This window comes from Molothrus ater, chromosome 6, assembly GCF_012460135.2.
Source record: "Molothrus ater isolate BHLD 08-10-18 breed brown headed cowbird chromosome 6, BPBGC_Mater_1.1, whole genome shotgun sequence".
Classification (NCBI taxonomy): Eukaryota; Metazoa; Chordata; class Aves; order Passeriformes; family Icteridae; genus Molothrus; species Molothrus ater.
Window position 1 is genome coordinate 45,720,238 of NC_050483.2, and position 23,053 is coordinate 45,743,290.

Here is a 23,053-nt window from a genome sequence, read left to right on the forward strand (position 1 = left end):
TTATTGTTTTAGATGCTATTAGTTCTGGATTTTCCTATGCCAAGCTTTTCATTAGATTTCTGAAAGCTTTGAGCTTCACGACATATTTGTGGGTGTAATTACTCTTTCTAATACAAAGCTAGGCATGAAAGAATAGTTTTGCATTCACATGTAGTATGTAAATGTACATACATAGGTTCAACAGACTTATGGAGGACTTCTCATGGCAGAATATGCAGGGAAACCATGATCTTTGTCTAAAAATGTTTTTGCTTTGAAAATAATACTTATCTAAATATATTAGAATATAAAGGATAAGAAGGAAGGCTAGAGACTGGATATTCACATGTGCTTGGATTAAAATTTGAGCAACTTTTGAGCTGGAAGCAGAAATGGGTAAAACAAAACTGAAATCTTTTATGAAAATGACTGAGATGAAACTTTACTTCCATTTTTAGAAACTAGTATGTGGCATCCTTATTGTTACCTTCATCAGTTTTTCTGCTGAAATATTTTATTTCTCTTCATTGTTGTGGGACTATGAAAAAATTTGCTGTGTATAAATGGAACAGCTGTGTTTCTCTCCTCCATAAAATTCAGTGACTCATCTTTCACTCTTGCACATTGCTCATGATCACATTTAATGAAAATCAAGAGTACAATGGATCTTCCTCAGCAGTTGTAAGATAAGAGTTACCAGAGAAAGCAGGCTTTGAGTCAGTTGAGGGAGATTCTGTGGGGGAGATTTTCACTCTTCCATCCCCCAGTATAAACCTTGGGCTCATAAATTATCAGAGCTTTCAGTACTCAGTAGGGAAAATCCAGGACAAATAATAAACCCTGAAATGTAAAGAATGGAAAAAAATACACCAATTCACCCAGATATTTATAATTTAAAAAAACATGGAACCACCATTTAGAACCAGCATAACATACCAGCTAGAAAGAAGAGTATTGCAAGTACAGGCAAGAAAGCCTGCTGTCCTTGGAGTTTTGTCAGTTGCTAGGAAGAGATCAGTGCTAATAATATGAGTGTATGAAGCTGATTTTACAGCTCTCAGGTTCTTGTTTCCATATTGAAATGCAAATCATCCTAAGACTTCTGTCTTCACTTCAGGAGCCATATTGCAATTAAATTAGTTGCTCTGCTATTAGGGGAAAAATGGTGATTGCACCTTTACAGTGGTAATGGTTTTGCTTAGCACACTGGGATATGAAATTTGCTGTTAATGGCGATTTTAGTTCCTCTCTTATAGAGGCAGTGCCACTGATTGTTGCTGGGAACTAAGTGTGTTTTGAGTCACAAATCTATTTTCTTAGATTAGAGCTTGATGGTATTACCTAAGCCTAGAGAGTCCTGAATTTGAGAACTCAGCAACACTTTTATTTCTTACTAGTCAGCTTATAATAGGTAAGGAGAAAAGGACATATCTCAGTTTCTTGCCTACGTGAGTTTGGATTATGTATTTTTTTCCATACCCCAAACTCTGCATTACTGGATGTATTCCTGGAGAAGTGGTGCTTTGTTCTTAAAAATAAACATGGATCTGGAAGGAAGAAATGTATTTAAGGAATGGGTAACTTAATATTTTCATGCTAATGCATCCAGTTGTGTTAGTTGTGGTGATTTGTGTTTAGTCCTGAAATATCTTAAGATTGGCTCAGTGCTTTGGAATGGGAAAAATGCCAAGAAATCAGCAAGCTACACTTGCAGGATATTGCTCAAAGGGGTGACTTGATTAAGGTCTTTACAATACTGCACACAGTGTCGTCTTGCTAATTTGCCTTCCTTAACAAGGTATTTTAAGTAGAAAATTGGAATAAAATTTCCCTTTTGGACCATATGGACTTGATTATCTCAGTGCAAGAGACTAGACCCTAAAATTAATTGTCACACTTAAGCAGATGTGGCAGCCAAGATGTTGCTGTCAATTTGTTACAGATAGTCTTGAACATTAAAATGGACTATGTTATAATCTAAGTTTCAGTCACCTTAGAGTTCCTGTTTATATAAGTCAGGAATGATTTGCCAGCTACTGAAAATTAGTTCTCTCTGAAGTGATGTTTTCCTGCAGATCTTCCTGTATTTCCAAATTTGATCTCATACTACAGTGATATTTGGGGCATACCCTTCTCAGAGTGAAAGCAATGAGTGCCTTGGCAGAGAGGAAGGTGGGGGTATGGGTAGGGCAGCAGGACTTCCCCACACCTTGTAAATGCTGTGGGATCTTTACATCCTGCTTCCACAGCAACCATGCATGAATAGAGGAAACACTGGCTTAATGTCTCAGCATGAGGCCTTACAGAAATGTAGCAGGAGTAAAATGCTTGAATGATTTTAAGATATAATATATGAGATACATAAGATAGTATACGTATGTGTATATAGTGTTTATGATGCATTTGTGAGGCTGAACACACAGCTGTTACACACACATTCTTCATGTTATGCAACATGCATAAATGCTGTTGATTTAAGCCCCCAGCCTTTACCACAGTAGGATTAATGGTCTGCTGGTGTTACTTTCCCTTGCTTTCCTAGAAGCTCTAGGAAATAGAAATAATTTGAGATAATCTGCCAAGGCAAAAAGAAATCGGGAGAAAAATGTTCACCCTCGTGAGGCTGTCATCCCACATTTTCCCATGCAAGGATGAAGCATTTTTTCGCAGTATGCCCTTAAACAGCAGGTAGGAAGACAAATTGGAGCATTAGGAGGTTTGCTCCTTACCTGTTGTGATGGCTTTGCTGCTTGCTTGTTAGGGATTAACCACTTAATAACTTGGAAACTAAAGACAAGAGAAGGGCAGTGTGTGAAATTGTCCCCTGAAAATGAGCAAATGCACCAGAAAGTTAGGGGGAGAGTATTTTGTGATTTTTCTCCTGGAGGACAAACCATGGAGTTTGACTTAAATTCTCAGGGAATGGCTGGGCACAGTTTGCTGAAGAAATCTTTCACTAGTTAAGAGGCTTACATGCATAGATGCATTTAAATAGGTTTTTTAATATATTTTATGCTGCTTCCTCCATATATATTTTCTTTTTTCCCCTCCAACAGTCTGATTTTTGTTTCTTCAGGGAGACTCTTTACTGAACCATTCTCTTGGCAATATTCAAGGTTCAATTCAGGTGGTCTCCCTGGCCAAGGGTAAAATCAGGAGCAGAGCCAGTTCATGTATGCAGTTTTAGACAGAATCAGATCCAAATGCTGTGTTGAAACTGTCTTGAAAGCTGTAATCAATGAGGCCATGGGCTGGAAATATTTGTCCACAAGGAAAAGTCAAAGATGGATAGTAGAAGTAATTAATATATTAAAAAAGGGTTTAAGTATCTCTGAGATGAGGACTTGTAGCACTGCAAAATCCTGCCTTAAGTAATGGGAAAGCTTTCACACTTGCCATAGTAACAGCAAAATTGCTAGTGATAAAATTAACTCAGCCTCTCTATACTTTGTATTATTGCCATTTTAGCACTTGGTATGCCTTTTAATTTTGTATAGAGTATATAATGAAATCAGAAAGGCTACAGTCTAAGTAGCCCTTGATAGTCATTGTAGCACATAAATATGAATGGTGGTTTAGAATAGATGCTTAGAAATAAAGTTTTAAATGAATCTGTCTTTATCTGAAAAAACACTGAAAAAATTCCATTTAATCTATAACACAGGATATTTGGAGGGATAAATTTACTGCCTGTTTACCACTGAAACTCTGGATTTTGGAGTCACCACAGGCTTTAACAGGGGCCTACATACAGACTTTTCTCCTAAGTAGTTGTTAGAGCTGCCCTGAGTTAACTCTAATAGATCATTGTTCAGAACATGAACATCAATGGAAATCGAGTTTTAGAGCAAATAACAGTATTTATTAAGCATGAGTTTCCTAACAAATATCCTAATGTGATTATTGTAGGTATGAATGCATCACACATTCCAGTAATTTTGAAAGAACTCTGAGGAATCAAAGTGACTTTTACAGACTTCTAAAAATAAGCCCACACTTTTCTAAGGAAGTATTTTCTTTAAAATAGAACCCAACAGTTCCCTTCCCTCTCTGAGTCACAACTGCTAGAAGCACTAATGGCATGTCCTCATGATAAATGCTTTAGCACCAAGGAAAATACAATTGTTTTTTGCAAGTCAAGTTATGTATTTCCACTGTACTTCTAGAAACCAGAAAACTCAGTTATTGCTTAGTCACTTCACAGAGTTTTGTGAAGGAAGTGGGGGAAAGATGTCATTTTCCTTGCTCTGCATATGTCTGCAGTTAGGAGCTCTGCCTCCCTCATTTAGGTGGTGGGGTAGTGCCAGCAACCATTGTACTGCCTCTCTAGAACAGAGCCTCTATAGAAAACCCTCAGGCTGATGCCTCTTGAAGCCTCCTAGAAGCTTGTTTGGATACCAGAGGGCTGCACAGGGTTTGGCAGGGGAGCAAACAGATCCTCTGCCACCATCCCTGTCCAGAGCCAGGGAGAGGAGAGACAAATGGTGCCAGAGTGGGCACTGAGCTGGGGCAGGTCCCCTCTTCAACCAGCCCCAACCAGCTCCTCACACACCTGGCCAGAGTGGAAGAGGCTTTTGGGGCCCTGAAGTGCTTTCTCACAACTTCATCTGGGTAAACACACAGAGCTTTTTGACTAATTTTTTTGCTATTGTAAACAAAATTATTCCCAAATAAAGAGAGCTTAAGGGAGAGCTTCACTGATTTCCAGCAGGTCGAGGTGTGAATAGGCGACAGGATTTAAAAAAGGCAAATATTAATTGCATGGTAAGAGTCTGTTATGTAGTAGCTTGTTTGTAGTCCAAGATAAACTGGTGACAATCTACAGGTATTTGAAAACATAACCTTACGGGAAGAGTGGATTTAGTTAACATGAAAAAGCATGATTAATAGTAATGGACTAATATTAAGTAAGAAAAAGTATAAGATAAATATCAGGGAAAAAATTGGGAATTTTATTAATCATGAGATATCAGATTGTGGTTTTGAATCAGCAGTGGTCTAGAAGATTACGTGGGTTGTCTGTTAGGTTATGGGCAAGACAATTAAAAGTTTTGTGAATAATTGCCTATTATTTCCATACAAGGTTTTAATTGTGCCAGGTGGAGTGGGAGATGAACTACAGTTGCAGATGCTGAGAGAACTTACATGCTCAGTCACAAGCAGAAGAGGCACCTATGTAGCATCTCTTCTAATAAGATGTAGTTCTTGCACAGGAAAAGACTCTTGATTATTTTATGAGTCAATGAGGGATATTTTGTTAGATGTTATGTAGATCCTACTGCATGTTACATTTTAGCCAATTTAATAATTTCAGTGAGTTAGAAATCTTGATATAATAAGAATCCTATTTTAAATTCAGGAATACCATGTAACTTTATTTTAACAGAAAAGCTATGTCCAACATGTAGCTTTCAGAATATTAAATCTTTTCATATTTTTCTACATAATATAAAAGTAATGTAGCTGAAATACTATGTAGCTTATTACTCAGCTAGGCTATTGAAATTATTTGGAGATTTTGGTGTTTTCCTCCAGTTTTTGTCAACCTTGAGAAAATGCTTATTTTGTTTTCTAGGTATTGAGTCACTTGTGCAAAGTTTTAAATCTATTGTTGATAGCAGATCTATATGTCACTTAATTTTCTGTCTTGGTGTCTGACTCACCATTGTGTTTCCCCAGTGTAAACAGATTTTTTGTGATGGAGTTACAAAGGCACAGGAAAGGAGTGACAATGGTGTAAAACTTTCCTGTGTGAACATCTGTATATGGTGGATGAGAATGTATAAAAATAAAGTCAATCATTTCATAAGCTGTGTAAATAGCTATGCTTTGGGGACTAAACTGCTCTCTAATTGATATAGACATATTGTCTCACAGGCAACTGGAAGCAGTCCTTCCCTTTACAAAGACTGGTTAGCTGGTTATTTTCAGAGGTGGGAAACACCATGTTGGGCATGCAAACACCAAAATGCCATATCTATATTCCCTGGGAAACCAAACACTCCAGTAGCACTGTGCAGCAGGCAGAGTGTCTGACTGTCAGTGCCTGGGCCTCTCTCAGAAGGGCAGAAGTACTTGGGTGGTGCTAACCTGGGGAACAGCACACAAGTGGCCAACAAACCTGGACTGGGCTGCAGGGTTAACATGCTGCCTTGTTAGGGAGGCTGGCTGTCTGGGAAAGGCCAGGAAGATGTGAGGCCATTGCTGTTGATGGCCTTTTGCAGTTCATCCTTTCTGCCCCCACTGCAGCAGCACAGGGCAGCTTTAGCTGTGGGTGTGCAGTCACATGTAGAGTAACTGGTCCATGGGAAGTCAATTAGAGGTCAGCCAATAGGATCAATTTGTTAGATGCTAGGAGTTGAAGTGTTTTTGTTGCTTTTACTACTTTAATATGCTTTTCTGATAAGCACTTGTTTTATACTCCTGGTACATCTGTTTAGTCAAGGAATTAGTGCTGTAAGTTGTTAAAAGAAAAGGGAGTCAAAGTTTTACCACTAGCTGATAGACTTTGGTTTTCCTCTGTCTTAGTTTTATAAACATCTGCCAAATTAGGCAAACAATTATCTAATATAACTGCAGTGAGAGTCAGTTTAACCACAATAGAATATACATCCCATTTCCATTCCAATGGAATATAATATTTGAGTTTGAGCTATGAAAAGTACAAGCAAATACCAATGTGAAAGCCTTGTGAATCATCATTTCTTTGGCTTCTGCAGTTTTCTAAGTGATTCTTTGTCATTGAGTTCAGCAAGCCAAGACTTTACTCCAAATGCAGGGGGTTTTGTACACTTGAACTAATGGAATGGGTTTTTAAGATGCCCCATAAAGGTTTAAAATTATTAGGAAATATTTTGGAAATTCTGTGCCTCACCTGGTTTGAGAATAAGTAACGTGGGGTCACTGAAATATTTGTTTTGACAGATTGTCTTTAATATCCTGCTTCATTGCTTGTTTTTTTTTGCACTTTGTCTTTTTTTCTTCAGTAAGACACCTGAAGTATGTTACAGAGACCAGGTTTCTCGCCCTTGGTCAAGTTTTTGCTTTGTCTTTCTTGCTTCAAGCTATATACAAAGAGTAGAGAGAGAAGATAAATTTTTTAGGAAAAAGTAATGGAAATAATAGGGTATCATAAGATTTGTTTGCTAAGAAAAGCCTAGAGGCTATGAAAAAGCAGGGGGCTGTGATCCTTTTGTGCCTGCATGAGAAACAGGAAAGTGATTTTTAGATACAGCTAGTCTAGCAGTTGGGTTTGTATAATTTGACTAGCTTAGACTTTCAGTGTTTGTTTTGTTTCAGCTGTTGGAGTTATGGCAGAATTTGTCCATCAGCATTGACAGATTCATTCATTTATAATTTATGAAGAAGGGGTTCTTTTTCCTGCTAAAAATTTCATTACTTTCCCATGTCAAGAAGTATTGACAGCAAGAATATTGATATAATTCCAAGTAAATGACTATAAACAGTTTTGTTGCTTTAAACATAATCTCCAATCTTACATAATGTGTTTCCTTTCAGACATTAATAGTTTTTGCTTTTTTTTATTTGTCATGTTTTCTGAACTTCATGTGATACACAGGGGAAAAGTGACTCCTCCCATATATCTCTGCATCAAACTACATTGAGAATATGCTCTGTGGCAGGTATTTGTCTCCAGCTTCTAAAACATAGAACATAAAACATATTTTTCTAAATAATAGAAAAAATGTTAGTCTAATGTTTTACTCTAGACTTAAATTACCACTCCATATGCTGATAAACACATTATTGTAGCAGACATGGTGATCATTTAATAGAAATATTTTTAAATCATCACTTTTGTAGTATTTGCAGCCAAAATATTATGACATTGTATATTGCTGCCCAGGCATCTGCCCAGATGTAAAAGCAGAACTCACTTTCTCTAACTGCAAGCTAACTAAAAATATCCTCCAAAGAGCTACAGATGGCAATTACTGAAATGCTTTCTTCTTCTTGTTTTTCTCACTTTCAGTAGTCTATGACTGTGTAACTAACAATGAAGAAAAATAAATCTTTGAGTTGGTTTTGATTTGTATTGTAGAGACAAAAGTTATCTCTGAGAGAACCAATTATAACTCTATCAGGATTGGTTTAAACCAGGAAAAAAAATAAAGAGCACAGAAGATCAGACTTCTGTATCACTGAAAGAAAATGTCAGATCCATCCATTGTAATTAAAGTGCAGAGAAGAATTATCAGTGGGATTGAATGGCCATCCATTGGTTGATTCCTTTCTTGAAGCAAAGAGTCATGCACTGCAATTTGTCACAGCTTCAAGCCTGAAGTTCCTCACCATAGGATAAACTAAGCAAATATGCAAGTTTTTGAAAGAAGTGACAATATTTTTAGTCATTCATATTTTGGTGAGAAGCTCAGCAGGAAGTCTGTCTTTGAGACTCCACCTCACTGTGTACATTGCACACCTGCCTCTTAGCTGCACATGCCATCAACAACTGCTTTTCTTTCTAAAAAGCTCAAGTTCATGCTTCCTGACTTCACTTTTTTCAAGGCATAAGCCACACACCATCTGCGCACATTCCATTGAAAGGCTTTGATTTCTCTCTGTCAAGCTAAACCCAAGCATCCCTTCATAGCAGTACAATATTGCTTGTTGACACTTAGTGGGATTCATCCTGGAAGGGAGGGGAAGGTTTTGTCAGAAAAAGAGAAATTTTAGAATGTGTGAAAAGAACTCAAAAGTATCCATTGCCCATGAAGAGTTGCTTAACTTTCTATTAATAGTAAATGTGGCAATTTCCTGCATCTTGTTACTTTAAATTGACAAGACCAAGCTTACATTGATGGAACTGTTCACTTGCTCTGCAGTGGGAAGTGTTAGCAATTATTTCTTAATTATTGGTGTCAATATTGCATTTTATACAGGATGCTAAACACAGCACTTCATCTGTGGGTGTGCATGTGCTGTGCATCTGCTTTGAAGTGAAATCTTGTTCTTTCTGTATTTTGTGTACAGAGCTGTAATTATCCCTTGCAGTGTTCCAGTTAGTTTACCTGCACATAAATAGTAGGGAGGAGAATCTTAAAACATGAAGAATGTGCGATTGTTGATTTCTAGCAAATTATACCGGTATCAAATGTGAGAAGAGGAAAAAATAGGAGCAGGAGATCTGAATGTTTTCTTCAGGTAGAATCACATCTACTTAAAAATCTGTCTCAGGTTTCTATAAGCTGTTAGCAGACTTTTACTGTGTCTGTTTAATGATGATGGGAGATGTTTGGAGACCTGAAGATGTGGATCGGTTCCTGATGTAATTTAGTTCAATTTATTGGAGTTTGACTTGGATAAAATCATCCTTTATTGAAAAAATGCAGTGAAATATAAACTGTCAATGACTATTTAACTATAACTTCTTAAAACAGCTTTATTCTATCCTCTGGGAAATAGAAGAATAAATAAAATATTATATGATAGACCTCCTTGCAAATTTCAGGATAAGTTCTTGTTAATCTTTGCAGTCAATTTCTTGTCTTAGAAATAAATAAAGCATGAAACTCAAAGCTGCATGTGAATAAGGTTTGGCTGAATAAGATCCCAGGAGATTTTTGTCTTACTTGAGTTTGTTAAAAAGTGAATAATTTGCCATACTTGAAAAAAGGTTGATTTAGCTGAACTGCCATCATATAAAGCAGAGGTGGATGGAATCTAATCTGAACAAGATTAGACAATGCTGATCCCAGAAAGTGTCCCAAAGAAGACTATTTGTGGAATGTCCTCCCTCTCCTCCTGAATGGCTTGGACTTGTGCCAGTGAAGTGCCTAAGGACAAATAAAGCAGGCAAGCAAGCTAATCTAAACTTTATCTTGGATCTGGGAAAAGAAAGGAAACAGCAATCGGATGGATTATTAAAATAAGAAAAATCAATTATCTGATTGTCCAGGTGGCCTTTGGGATGGAAGCAGCAGTATTGCACTCCTGGTTTCCCTGCACCAGTATCCACAGGAGAGACCAGGACAGCAGGAAAAGACAAACTGGAGGACACAGAGGAAAAACACTGTCGCAGGCTTCCAGCAGTAGCATTGCCATACATACCTGTTACCTTGCTTTCAATGAGCTTTCTGGCTCACTGCTGTGGTCATGGAAAAGTTACAAAGCTGAGGCATGGTGGCATACATGGACTTGTCCATCTTACACTACTAAATACAGTTGTAAAAGAACTGGAGATAAAAGTCAGCTTTTAAACTCAGATGTATAATAGCTGTTTCTGTTTCAAGCTCATTGAGGCTTCAAAATCCTTGAGTCTGCCCCCCATCAATGGTAATAATACCTTCATTTTCTTATTTAGTGTGCATTACCCCTAATTTATCTTAATAGGACGGAGTTATATTATTACTGTTCCTACAGCTATTGCTGTTCTCATGACCAAATACAAATTAGAAAGGAAGTGTGTTTGGCAGATGTCTAATAAACATGGTGGAATGGGACTATATGATAGCTTCTCAAACTGAATGTGAATTCCTATTGGTCATGTTGAGCATGGGCTTTAGAGAGACTTGGAAAATACACACCAGGTGTGTAAATCTTGGAAGAGAAGCTTATGGAAACAGTAGTGGGAACCTAGATTTTCCTTAGCTAGTGCAGTGGTCAGAAAAACTTACTCACAAGATGCCTTCCTAGTCAAAGCAGTGAACCCATGGTTTAAGGTTTTACTTTTGTTCAGCCTGTTGAATTGTTTGTGTGCCTGACCCAGCTCTTGGGGATCAGTACAGGCAGCACTGTGTGCTTTGGCTCACTCTAAAGAGAGCACTGCTGCAAAAGGCTGTGTCAAATGGGGAATGCAGGAGTTTTAAAATAATGTGTTCACATTTTACAAGCCAAAGCAGTAAAGCACATTTCATTTTTAGAGACATCTATGCTCTACCAGTTGGTACCATTGTGTTGAGGCAGACCTGATCCTTGAGCAGGCTGTGTTGGCATGTGCTTACTCATACAGCACTGGAATAAATCTGCCATTTCCTCACTCCTGCTCACATCAGTAAGTTGTGGCTATGCTGAATTACCTGCCCTCACACTGCTGAGTTTAAAAACAGTCACTTCAGCCTATTTAAAATAAAATTAATTGGGGGATACCATAATAAAACCTCAGATTTTACTGAGTAGAACAAATAAAGCAATATTAAATTGTACTAAAAGAAGCATAATTATACAGTCTCCTTAAAAGGGTGCTTTTTATGGTGATATATAAAAGGTGGAATTTTGGGGTTTTTTAAAGTTGCATTTTCTAATGTACCAAAAGTAATATACTGTAAGCATTGATGTTTTCAGTGAACCTGAGGTGAACAACATCCCTGAAAAAAAATAATTCCATGTGTTGAATGGGCTGCAAAGTGAATGCTGTCTTTGCCTGAATCATCAGAGATCTCCTCAGATGCAATGGTTCCAAGTAAAATGGCAGTGTCTTAAACTGAAATTGTGAATGTTTTGTAGAAAGACAAGAGTGGAAGAACTGCACATCCTCTTCCCCACAAGCTCCAAGGCCTCAGCTGTGGCAAGACATGTAGGAGGTAAATCTACAGAGCACTCTGTGTTTTCATAATTGAGTTGTAAATAAAACTGAAATACATGTAGTCATGATTATTTTGTGTTGAAGAGAAATATGTACCCTAATAATGTAGGGAGAAAATACAGTAATTTGCCATTCAAAGAATATATTTTTAGCCACAGAATCTTGTTCTCAAATTTAAATTGGCATGCAGTAAAGTTAATCTGGTTTGCTAATATCCCTTAATAATTTTATGAGAACAGATTGGTTCTCACATCAAAACTTGTTTGGGAGGAGGTACCCAAAATTCAATCATGTGCATGATGTCAGTAGCCCAGCCTCCCTCATGTCTTTGTTTTTTATTGTGTCAGTAAGTATGTCATTTTTAATCTCTATGAAATGCTGGAAGCTGATTAATGAGACGTTTCTAAGTTTCATAGTAGTTATTTTCTAATATACATGCTTTTTTAAGTAATGAAGCAAGGTTAAAAGGATTTTCTAATCTTGAATTTTTGCTAAGGAACACAACAGAAAACATGGCATCTAACCCAAAATGAAAGGATAAGATAGGAGGGAGAAAGGACAGAATGTGCAGCAGAGCTGGAATAACAGAAATCCTGACAGAGCTAGCAGGGAAGCAAAGTTCCTATAAAAACTAAAAAAATTCCCAGCAAAGCCAGATCAATGGTCCCCTGGTCCCCTAACCATTCCAACAGCAGCAGGAGGTGATGCTATCTGGGAACGCCAGCCTTGTCAAAGTCATCAGTCCATTCCCCCTGTACACCCTCAGCATGCACAGTCCTTTGATGTGGATGTTAGAAGGTATCTTCTCTGCTTGTGACCCTTTGTCCACCACTTGTCTTTTTCAAGACAAGTTTGCTAGACATGGAAATGGAAATTAATGTGACTTCCAATAAGCTCACCTGCTCAGTGAAGTTCTAACCAGATAATCTATGGGCTGCACCCCTACCAGGATTTGGGAAGGAGGTGAAGGTATTGCTGGGCCTTCTGCACTGCCAAATACTATGTGGGGTATGTGGCAATGACTCATGGGTGGTCAAGCAGCTGGACCAGTTCCTGAGGTGCTTCTTGAATCCAGGTGTCAGAATTTTGTGAGTTCAGTTTTCAGTAGGTCTGCTAAGACATCTTCAGCTTTAAACATTAGGTTGTCAGTTGTGAGTCTTGTAAATGGATGTTGAAAAGGTCTTGATATTGAAAATTGCAGATCAGAGGATGGAAGGAAGAGAACATGAATTGGCTCTAACATGCACATGGAACAGCTGCCATTGCTAGCCAAATGTTCAAGTATATTCAGATCTTCTGTTTGGTGACATCTTAACATTGGTGTTATATGGGCAATAACAGATCTTACACAAAAGAAAACTCTTTGGGATGGCAGGGCATCTTAATATCCTCATCTGTCAGTGCACATTCATTCAGATGGATGGGGTTTAATTTGCTATTCAGTCATGAAAACATCTTCATTCTTCTTTCCCTGAACTATGCATGCTCTACCAGAATAGCCATTAAATGTTCAAACAAGGATGGATTTTATGTTTGATTTTGCACTAGATACTCTAAATGCTTTTTAATAATTGACAACATTGGATGCTTTATTTCTTAATTAGAGGATTTATCATTTCATAGAATCACTGAATGATTTTGGTTGGAAATTATCTTAAAGCTCATCTAGTTCTGATCCCCCTGCCATGGGACAAGACAGTTTTCACTAGACCAGGTTGCTCAAAGCCCCATCCAGCCTGGCCCTGAATATTTCCAGGAATGGAGAGTCCACAACTTCTCTGGGTAACCTGTCCAGTGTCTCGCCACCCTTTATAGGAAAGCATTTCTTCCTAATATCTAATATAAACCTGCTCTCCTTCAGTTTGAGGCCTTTCCTCCATGTCCCATCCCTATATTCTCTTTTGAAAAGTCCCTCTCCAGCTTTCTTGTAGGCCCCCTTTAGGTACTGGGAGGTGCTGTAAGGTCTCCCCAGAACCTTTTCTTCTCCAGGCTGAACCACCCCAACTCTCTCATCCTGTTTTCCCAGAAGAGGTGTTCCAGCCCAGTGATCAACTTAATGGCTCTCCTCTGGGCTCATTCCATCAGGTCCATGTCTTTCTTGTGTGGGGACCACAGAGCTGGGCACAGAATTCCAGGTGGGATCTCACAAGAGCAGAGAGGCAGAAGCACCTCCCTCAACCTGCTGGTTACGCGTGTTTTGGTGCAGCCTGGGATCTGGTTGCCTTTCTGGACTGCAAGCACATGTCACCGGGTCATGTTGAGCTTTTAATCCACAAACACCACCAGGTCTTTCTCCCCAGGGTTAATGTCCAACTATTCTCTGCCCAGGCTGTTGCTTGGGATCCCTGTGACCTGCACTGGGCCTTGCTGAACTTCATGAAGTTTGCAGAGATCCCCCTCTCAAGTGGTCATTTAAATTACCTAAAGCTTGTCACTCCTGTTCTTCTGTTAGGAGAACTATTAGCAATGCTTTTGAGAAAGATAAATCATGAAGCCATAAAGATATCAAGAGTATATAAAAACAAATTTTAGCAAACCCAGACATACATCTGGTAAAGAATATTACTGTCATGTTTGTAAGCAAACCGTAACTCTTGGGACTGCAAAACAGCTGGTGGCTGGTTTTATGTTTTTGCTAGTTTTTCTTTAACCATTTTTTAGAAAACATTCATTGTGACACTTCAAAAGCAAAATTTTATTCAAAGTCAAACTTTAAAATCACATCTTTAAATATGTACAAATATATATATATATTCACACACTTATAAATACATTGAGCAAAAAGTACTTTAGCCAATTTTCATTTCATAGGAGGCCAGAAAGGAAAGGACAGTGGTTGGTTTTGTCAAATCCAGTATGTGTGATACATATTTACGTGTGTTCCCAAAGGTCCTGGAAGGTAGCAATACAGCACACAGCAAAATATCGCGTCACCAGGTCAACCATGGTTGACCACCAGGTTTCATTAAAGTATCAGCACCCCAGGAGCTCTAATAGCCTTGATGAAGCAGAGTACTTTGGAATAATTACTAGCCAATTTTTTTAATCCTTTTGTTATTTGACAAAATACTTTTGCACTGGACCACCTAATTTGGTCATTCAACATTCTTATGTTAATATATGCTTAAGTCATGTTATACTGCTGACAACAGTCTGGTGTGGTTTTAGTTTTAGGGTTTTTTCCTATCTTTTGCACTTGTGGGAGTTTGGCAGCTGTGGTCTGCCTCTGCTGCTGAAAAAGGGTTATTTTTTCTCTGTCTGCATCATTCTTCCTCGTATATATTGAGATTTTTTTCAAAACTTCACATAAAAGTATAATCTTTTCTTCTTCATTTAAAACTCATTTGGAGAATGTGACTTATTTCTCTACCTGTTAGAAAAGTCGCTGTGACTTTGAAAGCATTAATTTCTTCAGCTCCTGTCTAAATGATTTTTTTCTGTATAGTTCAAAAACCTTTCTTTCACAAGTCTGATAGACTCTGTCTCTTCAAGTACTTCACTAACAAGTTTTTATTTTAGAAGAGAATCCTTTGTAGCATAGGGTTTTGTACCTATTTTTCAGTATGTACATTATACGCTGTATCAAAGCATTCTTGCCTTTTCATGTATGGCAAACTGTTTTGGACTTGGCTTCCAGGAAGCCATTATAGAGAGACAAAAGACAGCACAGAGTCCTTCTAGTCCGGAAAGGACTTGATAAATGGCCTCAAAACTTACACAGTTAGTCACTGGACACTTAAGAGTCCTCAGAAATCCTATTATTTAATTATGTTCTTCTTTTCCAAAGCAAAATATTCTGTTCAGCTGTGCAATAAGTACTGTGAACTATGAGGTTTGAAGCCCTTAAACCTATTACTAGTACAAGTGGCATCTTCAAAACTTCTATGAAGAGCCAGGACTTTATTTTGTCATTTTTTCAAGGGTTTTAAAATTTACAAGTAGATTGTATTAGGAGTAAATTGGGCATTTTTTCTTCCTCTGGAAGAATACTCAATGAATTAAAGAGGCAATACAACTGTGGTTTTGGATAAACATATTTAGTAAAAGCTTTCTCAGCTTCAGTATTTTCATAAGCAGAGTGTGAAAAACAATTTAATTAAGTTTAGTTATTTGACTGATGAGCATTAACAGTATCAAGTAAACCAGGCCACATCTGTGAAAAGGGTATTCACAAAACTGAGTGTTGTATATAAGCTGCCAACCACTGAACCTTCCTGCTTCTGGGTTTAACAGCTTCCCAAAGACTGGGAAAAGCTATCTTCCAAAATAATCTGAAATCTCTAGGATGATTCTTGTGATAAATTTCTCTTTGTGAATTTTAAAATGTGTTTCCTTCTTTAAACACTGATGTTTGAAAAGATGGGCCTTTCTGAAGTCCCTGTTCCTTAGCATGAAGGCCAGGACACAACCTTCAGGCTTCAAGAAAATGAGCAGCACACTGTGCTGCACTCCAGAGTGCGTGTAACCTCTTAGAAGTTCAGCCATAATTTCACCCACAAAGTTTTTACTCTTGTATTTTTCAGCCTTATCATTTCCATTCAGGGATCATCATCAGAGAAGGGCTCACTTTCCCTGGAGGCTCTCAAATATTTTGTTGGAAATAGTAGCTGCAGATATGCAGATACCTCAGGCAGAGAGGAGAGCTTCTCTAGAATGGCTTGCACTTCCAAAAGCAGTGCAGCGATAGCTCACAAAACAAATGCTGTTAACTCAGTTAAGCCACTTGCAGAGAAAAATCTCTTAAAGCAGAGAGAAAGTGAAGAAAGATCTCTTGAAATAAATAATTTAAATAAAGATCTTCAAATAAAGATGTCAAAATCTATTAATGGGCCATTTAAGCTTTAATCAAAAGTGTTTCAGAAACAGTTTCACAATTTTACCTCTGAAAGGATTCACTGCAGTTTTATCTTTGCATGTATGAACACTTCTGTTTCCAGGCATCATTAAGGTATGATTTTTATTTCCACAAACCTATAAATATCTGACTGGAAAGCCAGAGGTCACTGTTAACTCTAGATGAATTCCCATCCAACTGGGCACCTGCTGAGCAAGGGGGCTGGACTGGCCAGTCTCCAGAGGTCCCTTCCTACCTTAGCCACTGTCTCATTTTGGGATGCCCATAGTCCATCACTGTTCAGTTTTATCAGAAAATGCCTATCTCTGTAGCTTTTAACTACTCCTTAGCATCTTGCTATAATCTCACAATCTCATTCAGTTCTTCCCACCTCTGCATGCCTATTCTGTCCTTGTTTAACTGTTTGTGTGGGTGAGGCAAATGCTGAGACACTGGATATGTTTTATGCACAGAGAGCAGGACTGATCATCACCCAGATAGGTGAAAAGAGATTCAGCCCTTGAAATAGCTATTGTGTTGTGGGTGTTTTTACATTTGCAATGGCACAACATTTAAACAGCAAGCCAAAGTTACTGTGGAGGATTTGGAGTAGCAGAGTGTTGAGCCTCCCTGTCATATTTTACAAATGGCCTCCCTGTTTTACATAAATGTTTGGACCTGTTAAAATCATGTGAGTAGGCTTGATCACTGAATTTATGCTTGTCTTACAGACATTTACCTTTAGAACTGTCACTAAAAGAGCATCTCTAGCCTCATAGGAAGGGACATAGGCATTAGGTTTAGGCCAGGGACTCCAGCAAGTCCTTTTACATTTTGAAAAAGCCAGACATTTCAAAAGCAAAGGTACACACATTGCTGTTGTGTGGATAGAAGCCAGCACAAGGTTTCAGCAATGACTTACTCTTTTCACTGAGCCAAAATTCACTGTGCTTTCTACCATTGTCACATCTCTTTGATTTTTTTTTTTTGCCTTCGTTATGGTATCTTAAGTTTGTCTTGACATTTTTGCACCTGGTGCCAAAAATGGGGTTTTTTGGTAGGTGATATAGTCTTTGGAGAAGCCCAGCATTACTCAGGTTGAGTAACTGGTCTGGCAGAAGGTGTCCCTGGCCATGACAGGGGGACTGGATGAGATGATCTTAGAAAGCCCCTTCCAACCCAGACTGTTCTGTAAATCTATGATTGCTTGAAAAACTCTCACTTTTTCCCCAAGTGTCCATCCACCAGCACCTCCCACCCCAGAAAGAAATTTTGCTTTCACAATGTAAAAAAAAAGAGAGATAGCCTTTGTCCTCTTCATAACTCCTGGCTCTTGAGACACAGATTAATGGATAAAAAATTCAGAGTTAATAAAACCAAAGTTGAAGTTTATCATCATATGCTCATCACAACCACTCTCAGATTTGTCATTTCTTCACAAACAGTTCTCCAATGATGAATATTCACTGAAATCTCTGATAATGTTGTCTGTCATCATCTGCCAGTTTTTTAAATTTTAATTACAATGTTAATATCTGCTTCTGCTTTTATATGGAATATTTCAAAATCCTTATTACACACAATACCACCAGCCTTTTCTACATGTTGTGACCTCACAGGCTTTGCTTCATATTTGTAGTCCCTGCAGCACCTGCTTGAGTACTATGACTTTTTTTCCCATTTTTCTTAACTTTTTGGGGCTTTCTGTCAGTCTCCAAGAAACTAAAGCAGTATCTGTACTGGGTTTTATGCCATGGTCTTTTGGTCTATCTTTTAGTTTGATGTATCCAAGCATCAGGCCAAACTAATTTTCTGGATGAGGTTTTTATTTCCTGGGAAGTAGTGATGCTGAGGCCCTTGGCATATGGTGGTTCTGGTAGCAATGGCTACCAAACTTCCTCTCTGACATCCAGATAAGGCTTGAAATTGGTTAGGAAAATGTAATCACACACAAACACACCTGCACATATACTCCTTCTTCAACTTATCAAAAATAAGTTCTTATCTGTGTCCAACTTCCTTACAGTCTGTAATACTGCAGATTTATTTTTCTTTACTTTTTTGAGCTTAATACTCACAGCTGAGATATTTTTGCTTCAGTTGAATCACAAGTGACATTGTTGCTTAAAATTGTTGGTATATAAAGCCAGAGAAGAGCTTTAATTTTACAAAATCTGCTACACTGAGATGCTGCTAACAGTATGTCCCCAAGCTCAGGTTACCAAGAGGATTCAAGCAGGCAGCACTTGTTTTTTCCCCTGAGGGGGCCAAAAAGCCTGCCTTATTTCCCATAGTTTTACCCCTAAATGAGAAGAAATGCTGAAACTTTATTCCAGAGAAAAGCTGTATGTGTCAGCAATAAAGTAACAATAAGCAATTTTAAATCAACCTTTGAAAATTCTTGAAATACAGGTAGCTTTGTACGATTTAAAAAGGAAAATTTTAGAGTAGATGAACTTGCAGCTTAATGAGTACACAGTATTATGTTCCTATTCCATAATAGTTGGGGTTATTATGTTTACACAGACCGAATGACTGCAAACAAACCCTTGAAACAGTGTTAATTGGATTCACAATTCAGATAAACTATTATCCTGCCAAGATGAATTATGGTTTGAAGTTACTGCTATTTGTTAGTAAGGTAGACTATTCAACAGAAATGTTTCTATTCAACAAAAAAGAAGGTTTCTATATATGTATATATATCTGACTCAGATGTAATTTTGTATATTTTTTGGTTATGAACCTTCTCCACAGAACTACCACTCGTCAGTATTACTGTGCCCATACCAAGGCAGAAGCTGTTAAGCACATTTGAGCACAGGATTTCAGGTTGTCTTGGAGCCAGGCACAAGTGCCTTTTCATACAACATGCTAAAATGAAAATATGATTGAATATTAAATACAAAAAATGTACTTAATATTCAAGGTACACTATTTAATTAGATAAATGTTTATATGTTTTAAAGCTAAATAAAAGCCTTTAAATCACTGTTCACAAATTATGAAATTTGAAAATAGTAATAAGGTATTTCAAAACTGAACTTTGTTCCATCCCGATAGTAACACGAAAGCTGTACAGAGGTACAAATCTATCTAGGGGTGATGGAAAGGCACTAGACCTAGCACCTCCAGCATCAAAAACTACATAAAAATTATAAACAGAAACATGAAGGTAGGCATAAAACATTTATAGATTGAATTTATGATCACACAGAAGCTGTAACAAGGCTGTGTACATTTCTTATAGAAGACCTTGTGTGAATTTTAAATAAAATATAACCTAAACTATATAAAACAGAATGGCAAGGTTTCCATAATTTATCTTATGTGAAAATCTTGCAATGACTAAAATGTCTATTGAAACTGATTTTTTGATGACATTGTTCATTTAATGTTGTCCCTTTAGCATTCCTTCTGCTTATGTCTTTTAAATTTCTTAACATTGGAAACTTCTTTTAAGGTAGGTTTCTGTTCAAGGCAGAACATGCAGTTTCCATATGTGAGATGAGAGAAGGGCAGTAACAGGCATCCAGCACTCCAGAGAGGGTTTAACAATGACTCTCTGTGAGCTGAACTTTGCTTGTTAAATAGAGACTTTGCCTCACACATTAACACAAAAACAGTTTTTCTTATGCCTTGCAGAACAAATCAGTGAAAGCCCAAGGTTTTGCTATTTCTAACCTTGAAGTCCCATTTACACTTGGTGTGACACCAACCTGCACCTGTGTCACAGGGTTGGGTTTACAGAAGCCTTTTCTCAGAGGGAAAGAAATGTTATGCCCAAGCTCTTACACAAGGCTCCTGTCCCAGTGATGGTACAGACCAAGCATGGCATCCATGCAGTCCTCAAATCATTATCTCCAGCCTCCCTGACACAGTGTCCAGAGTGCTGTCAGCACTCTGTGATGAGTCTCCAAACAGGTTAGAGAGGGAAAAAGATCTCATATATGTATAGTTTCATCAAGACATCCTACACCATTAGTTCCAGCATCTGTGTTTGCACTTTTGGAATGGACTGAACCCTGCCAGGAGGTCTGCAGGAGGTTACATCCCTCTCATCCTGCCTGTGCATGGCACAGCAGGTGCACTCTGACACAGATGGAAGCAGCTGCAGCAGCACTCAGGGCAGGTCCCAGGTCTCCAAGCAGCTGAGCACTCATCACAGCAGTCTGCAGTTATGACTCAGCTCAAGTAGCCCAGGAGACATTTCCAGGTTTTACAGCTCTGGAGTGCTGGAGATGCTGGGCAGGAGGTGCAGAGGTTGCTCAGGCAGACAAATCTGGGAACAGAAGGCACAGAGCACAAAGGACTGCTGTTGTAGCCATGTGTCCCTGCCTCCCAGGGCAGGATGAGTCTTTCCCCACCACTTAGCCATCTGCACAACAAAACAGCATTGGCAATTAAATAAATGGCACCACATCCCAGACTGTCCTGATAAAATATTATTTTGTCAAATAATTTTTCCATTAAAGGAAAGTTTCATGGCTAGCTCATTCTCCCTTCCTCATAAGAGACAATATCAAGATGTTGAAATTAATGTTTAAGACAACATGCATGGATGTATGTCTCACTAGCCAGCTGCACAGTTCAGATGCTGATCTTCCACTGATGGGAAATCAGAGGTGCCTGCATGCATGTGTGTGTGTGTGCACTTTTCTGCATAGACTTAGCAAAATCAACAACACTAAAGATGTTTTCTCATATCAGAAATTGGACCTAAGTGCAGGTTTGTTACCATCAGGTAGCTGTGACAGCACCATGCCTGCTTCCATCAATGTGGCCTCTCATACAGTGGAAGTCTTTACAGAAATGAGTCTTTTTCTTCTCTTTCTGGGAAGGACTTAATGTCCTCCTTCCTTTCTGGAACAGGACACTTTTACAAGCTTGCTGACATAGCAGTGTCATGAAGGCAGTGATGTGACAAGATTTGAGAGCCCTTTAGCTGTTCCTACAGGAGTCTCTACAGGGGAGAATTACTCCAGCAGAAGTAGTCTTGTCAGGAGTACTTATCCTGCTCAGCGAGCACCAGAGGAGGCTATCATGGGAGAAGTGAATTTTGCCAAAGTATTGGTGTCTGCACACTGTTGGAACAGTGCAAAGTACAGGACATTTTCTCAACTAAGTCTTTGAGGTACAGCTTCTCCTAGAGTTATTTCTTCTGTCTCTTTTAGAAGCACAAAACATCCTTATGTAGAAAGTTCAGTACAGAATGTGTCTGAAAAAAGAGGGTCAGCATCTTTGCAGGTATCTAAGTCTTCCTGTATTTCTCTTTACTAATTACTATTTTCTTGATTTTTTTCACTGCAGTTGAAACTCTTTGTCCTATTTAGTTTGGTTCACACTATCAGGAACCTCAATTATTATCCATTGTCTATTTCACTGGAAATTAATAATTTCTCCAATGAGTGTCTAAACTGAACTGACAGAAAAAAAGAAATAAACTACATTAGGAGTACAGACACCACATCACAAAGAGCTCTCATTGTAGGCTAAACTGGAACCTGGTTTTTATTGATATTTATATTTCTAACATCACAATGACTCATTGTTGCCCCCTCTTTCTACCTACTTCCTCTTTGTGGGAAGGGCAGGAGCAGTGAACTGCACACATTCAGAAAAGAAATGAGACCTATCAGAAAAGAGAGATATTTTTCAGAAAATAGAAAGACCCAATTGCATGATCTAAAATTAACTGTGAAATCTCTATGTCTGTCCCAGTCTCCCTACTCACAAACTATTTGGGGCGCCCCGGGCTTCATTCTTGAGGGATTAGGACTGATGAACTATTTCTCATACTTTTTCATGGCACCAGTTGCACCAGGAAATGAAGTTTTAATTAATGTAACTGTGAATGTCAGGACATCCAGAATTAAAACACAAAATGCCAAACTATGTGTCACCAGGCAGAGGGAGATGAGTGTGGATAATGACCCATGAGAAACACTTACAGCAGCTGGTAGCACTGGAGCAGTTTGCAGCAGAAAAGATGAAATTACCTAATATTGGCCAGGAATAGGCAGTTTGCCTTTTTCCTCTGTTTGATTTCAGTATAATCTTTTTACTGTTAGATTGAGATTAATAATTGCTTGATGTTATTCACTGTTTGCTGTTGGAGAATTCTGCTTTAGGAGAACTTCCTGTTGGACCTCAGTCCTTCTTATCAAACTGGCTATTGATAAGAAATACAGCTGCTCACTTTTCTCCATTTATACCCAGTACTTCAAGAAATAATGACAAGTGATTATATTATACTGTTGATGTGATTTCCCTTATTAGTTGTGTTTGGTTTTTTTTAATATATCCACACAATATAATCTGAACACACAGGTGAATTTTAGAGTGCTTTGCAGCACCAGACTTCATAACAGAAATTTTGCTGCCATAACAAAATCTAAAGATCTGTTTTCCATAGGAGGTGTGCAGTGCTTAGAAAAATTTTGCTGACTCTACTTGGAATTAAATTTCCTCCAGCTTCTAATAAAGTAGATCTGCTACAGAGAACTTCAAAATTAATATGAATATTCACCAAAAAGCCGCAGAATTCTTGCTTAAGCAATAGGTAAAAAAAACCAAAACACAATATTTGGAGAAAAATTGAAGCTTAAGGAATCTACTTGGTCAGTTCAGCTGAATATTAAGAAAGATCATACTGATGTATAGAAGTCAATGGATCATGGGACAGAGGCAAATCA

At 38.2% G+C, this 23,053-nt stretch overlaps 1 protein-coding gene across 2 annotated transcripts in view; it reads left to right on the top strand.

The window, feature by feature from the left end:
* Positions 1 to 23,053, top strand: part of KCNK13 (potassium two pore domain channel subfamily K member 13) — a 44,869-nt gene that overhangs the window by 17,256 nt on the left and 4,560 nt on the right. Inside the window, exon 2 of one of the 2 annotated variants that reach the window (XM_036384561.2) lies at positions 11,446 to 11,522. The exons of the other annotated variant lie outside the window; for it this stretch is intronic. Within the exon in view, the coding sequence (XP_036240454.1) occupies positions 11,446 to 11,522 (77 nt within the window). The remainder of the gene's footprint in view (positions 1 to 11,445; positions 11,523 to 23,053) is intronic. 2 annotated transcript variants of the gene reach the window in all.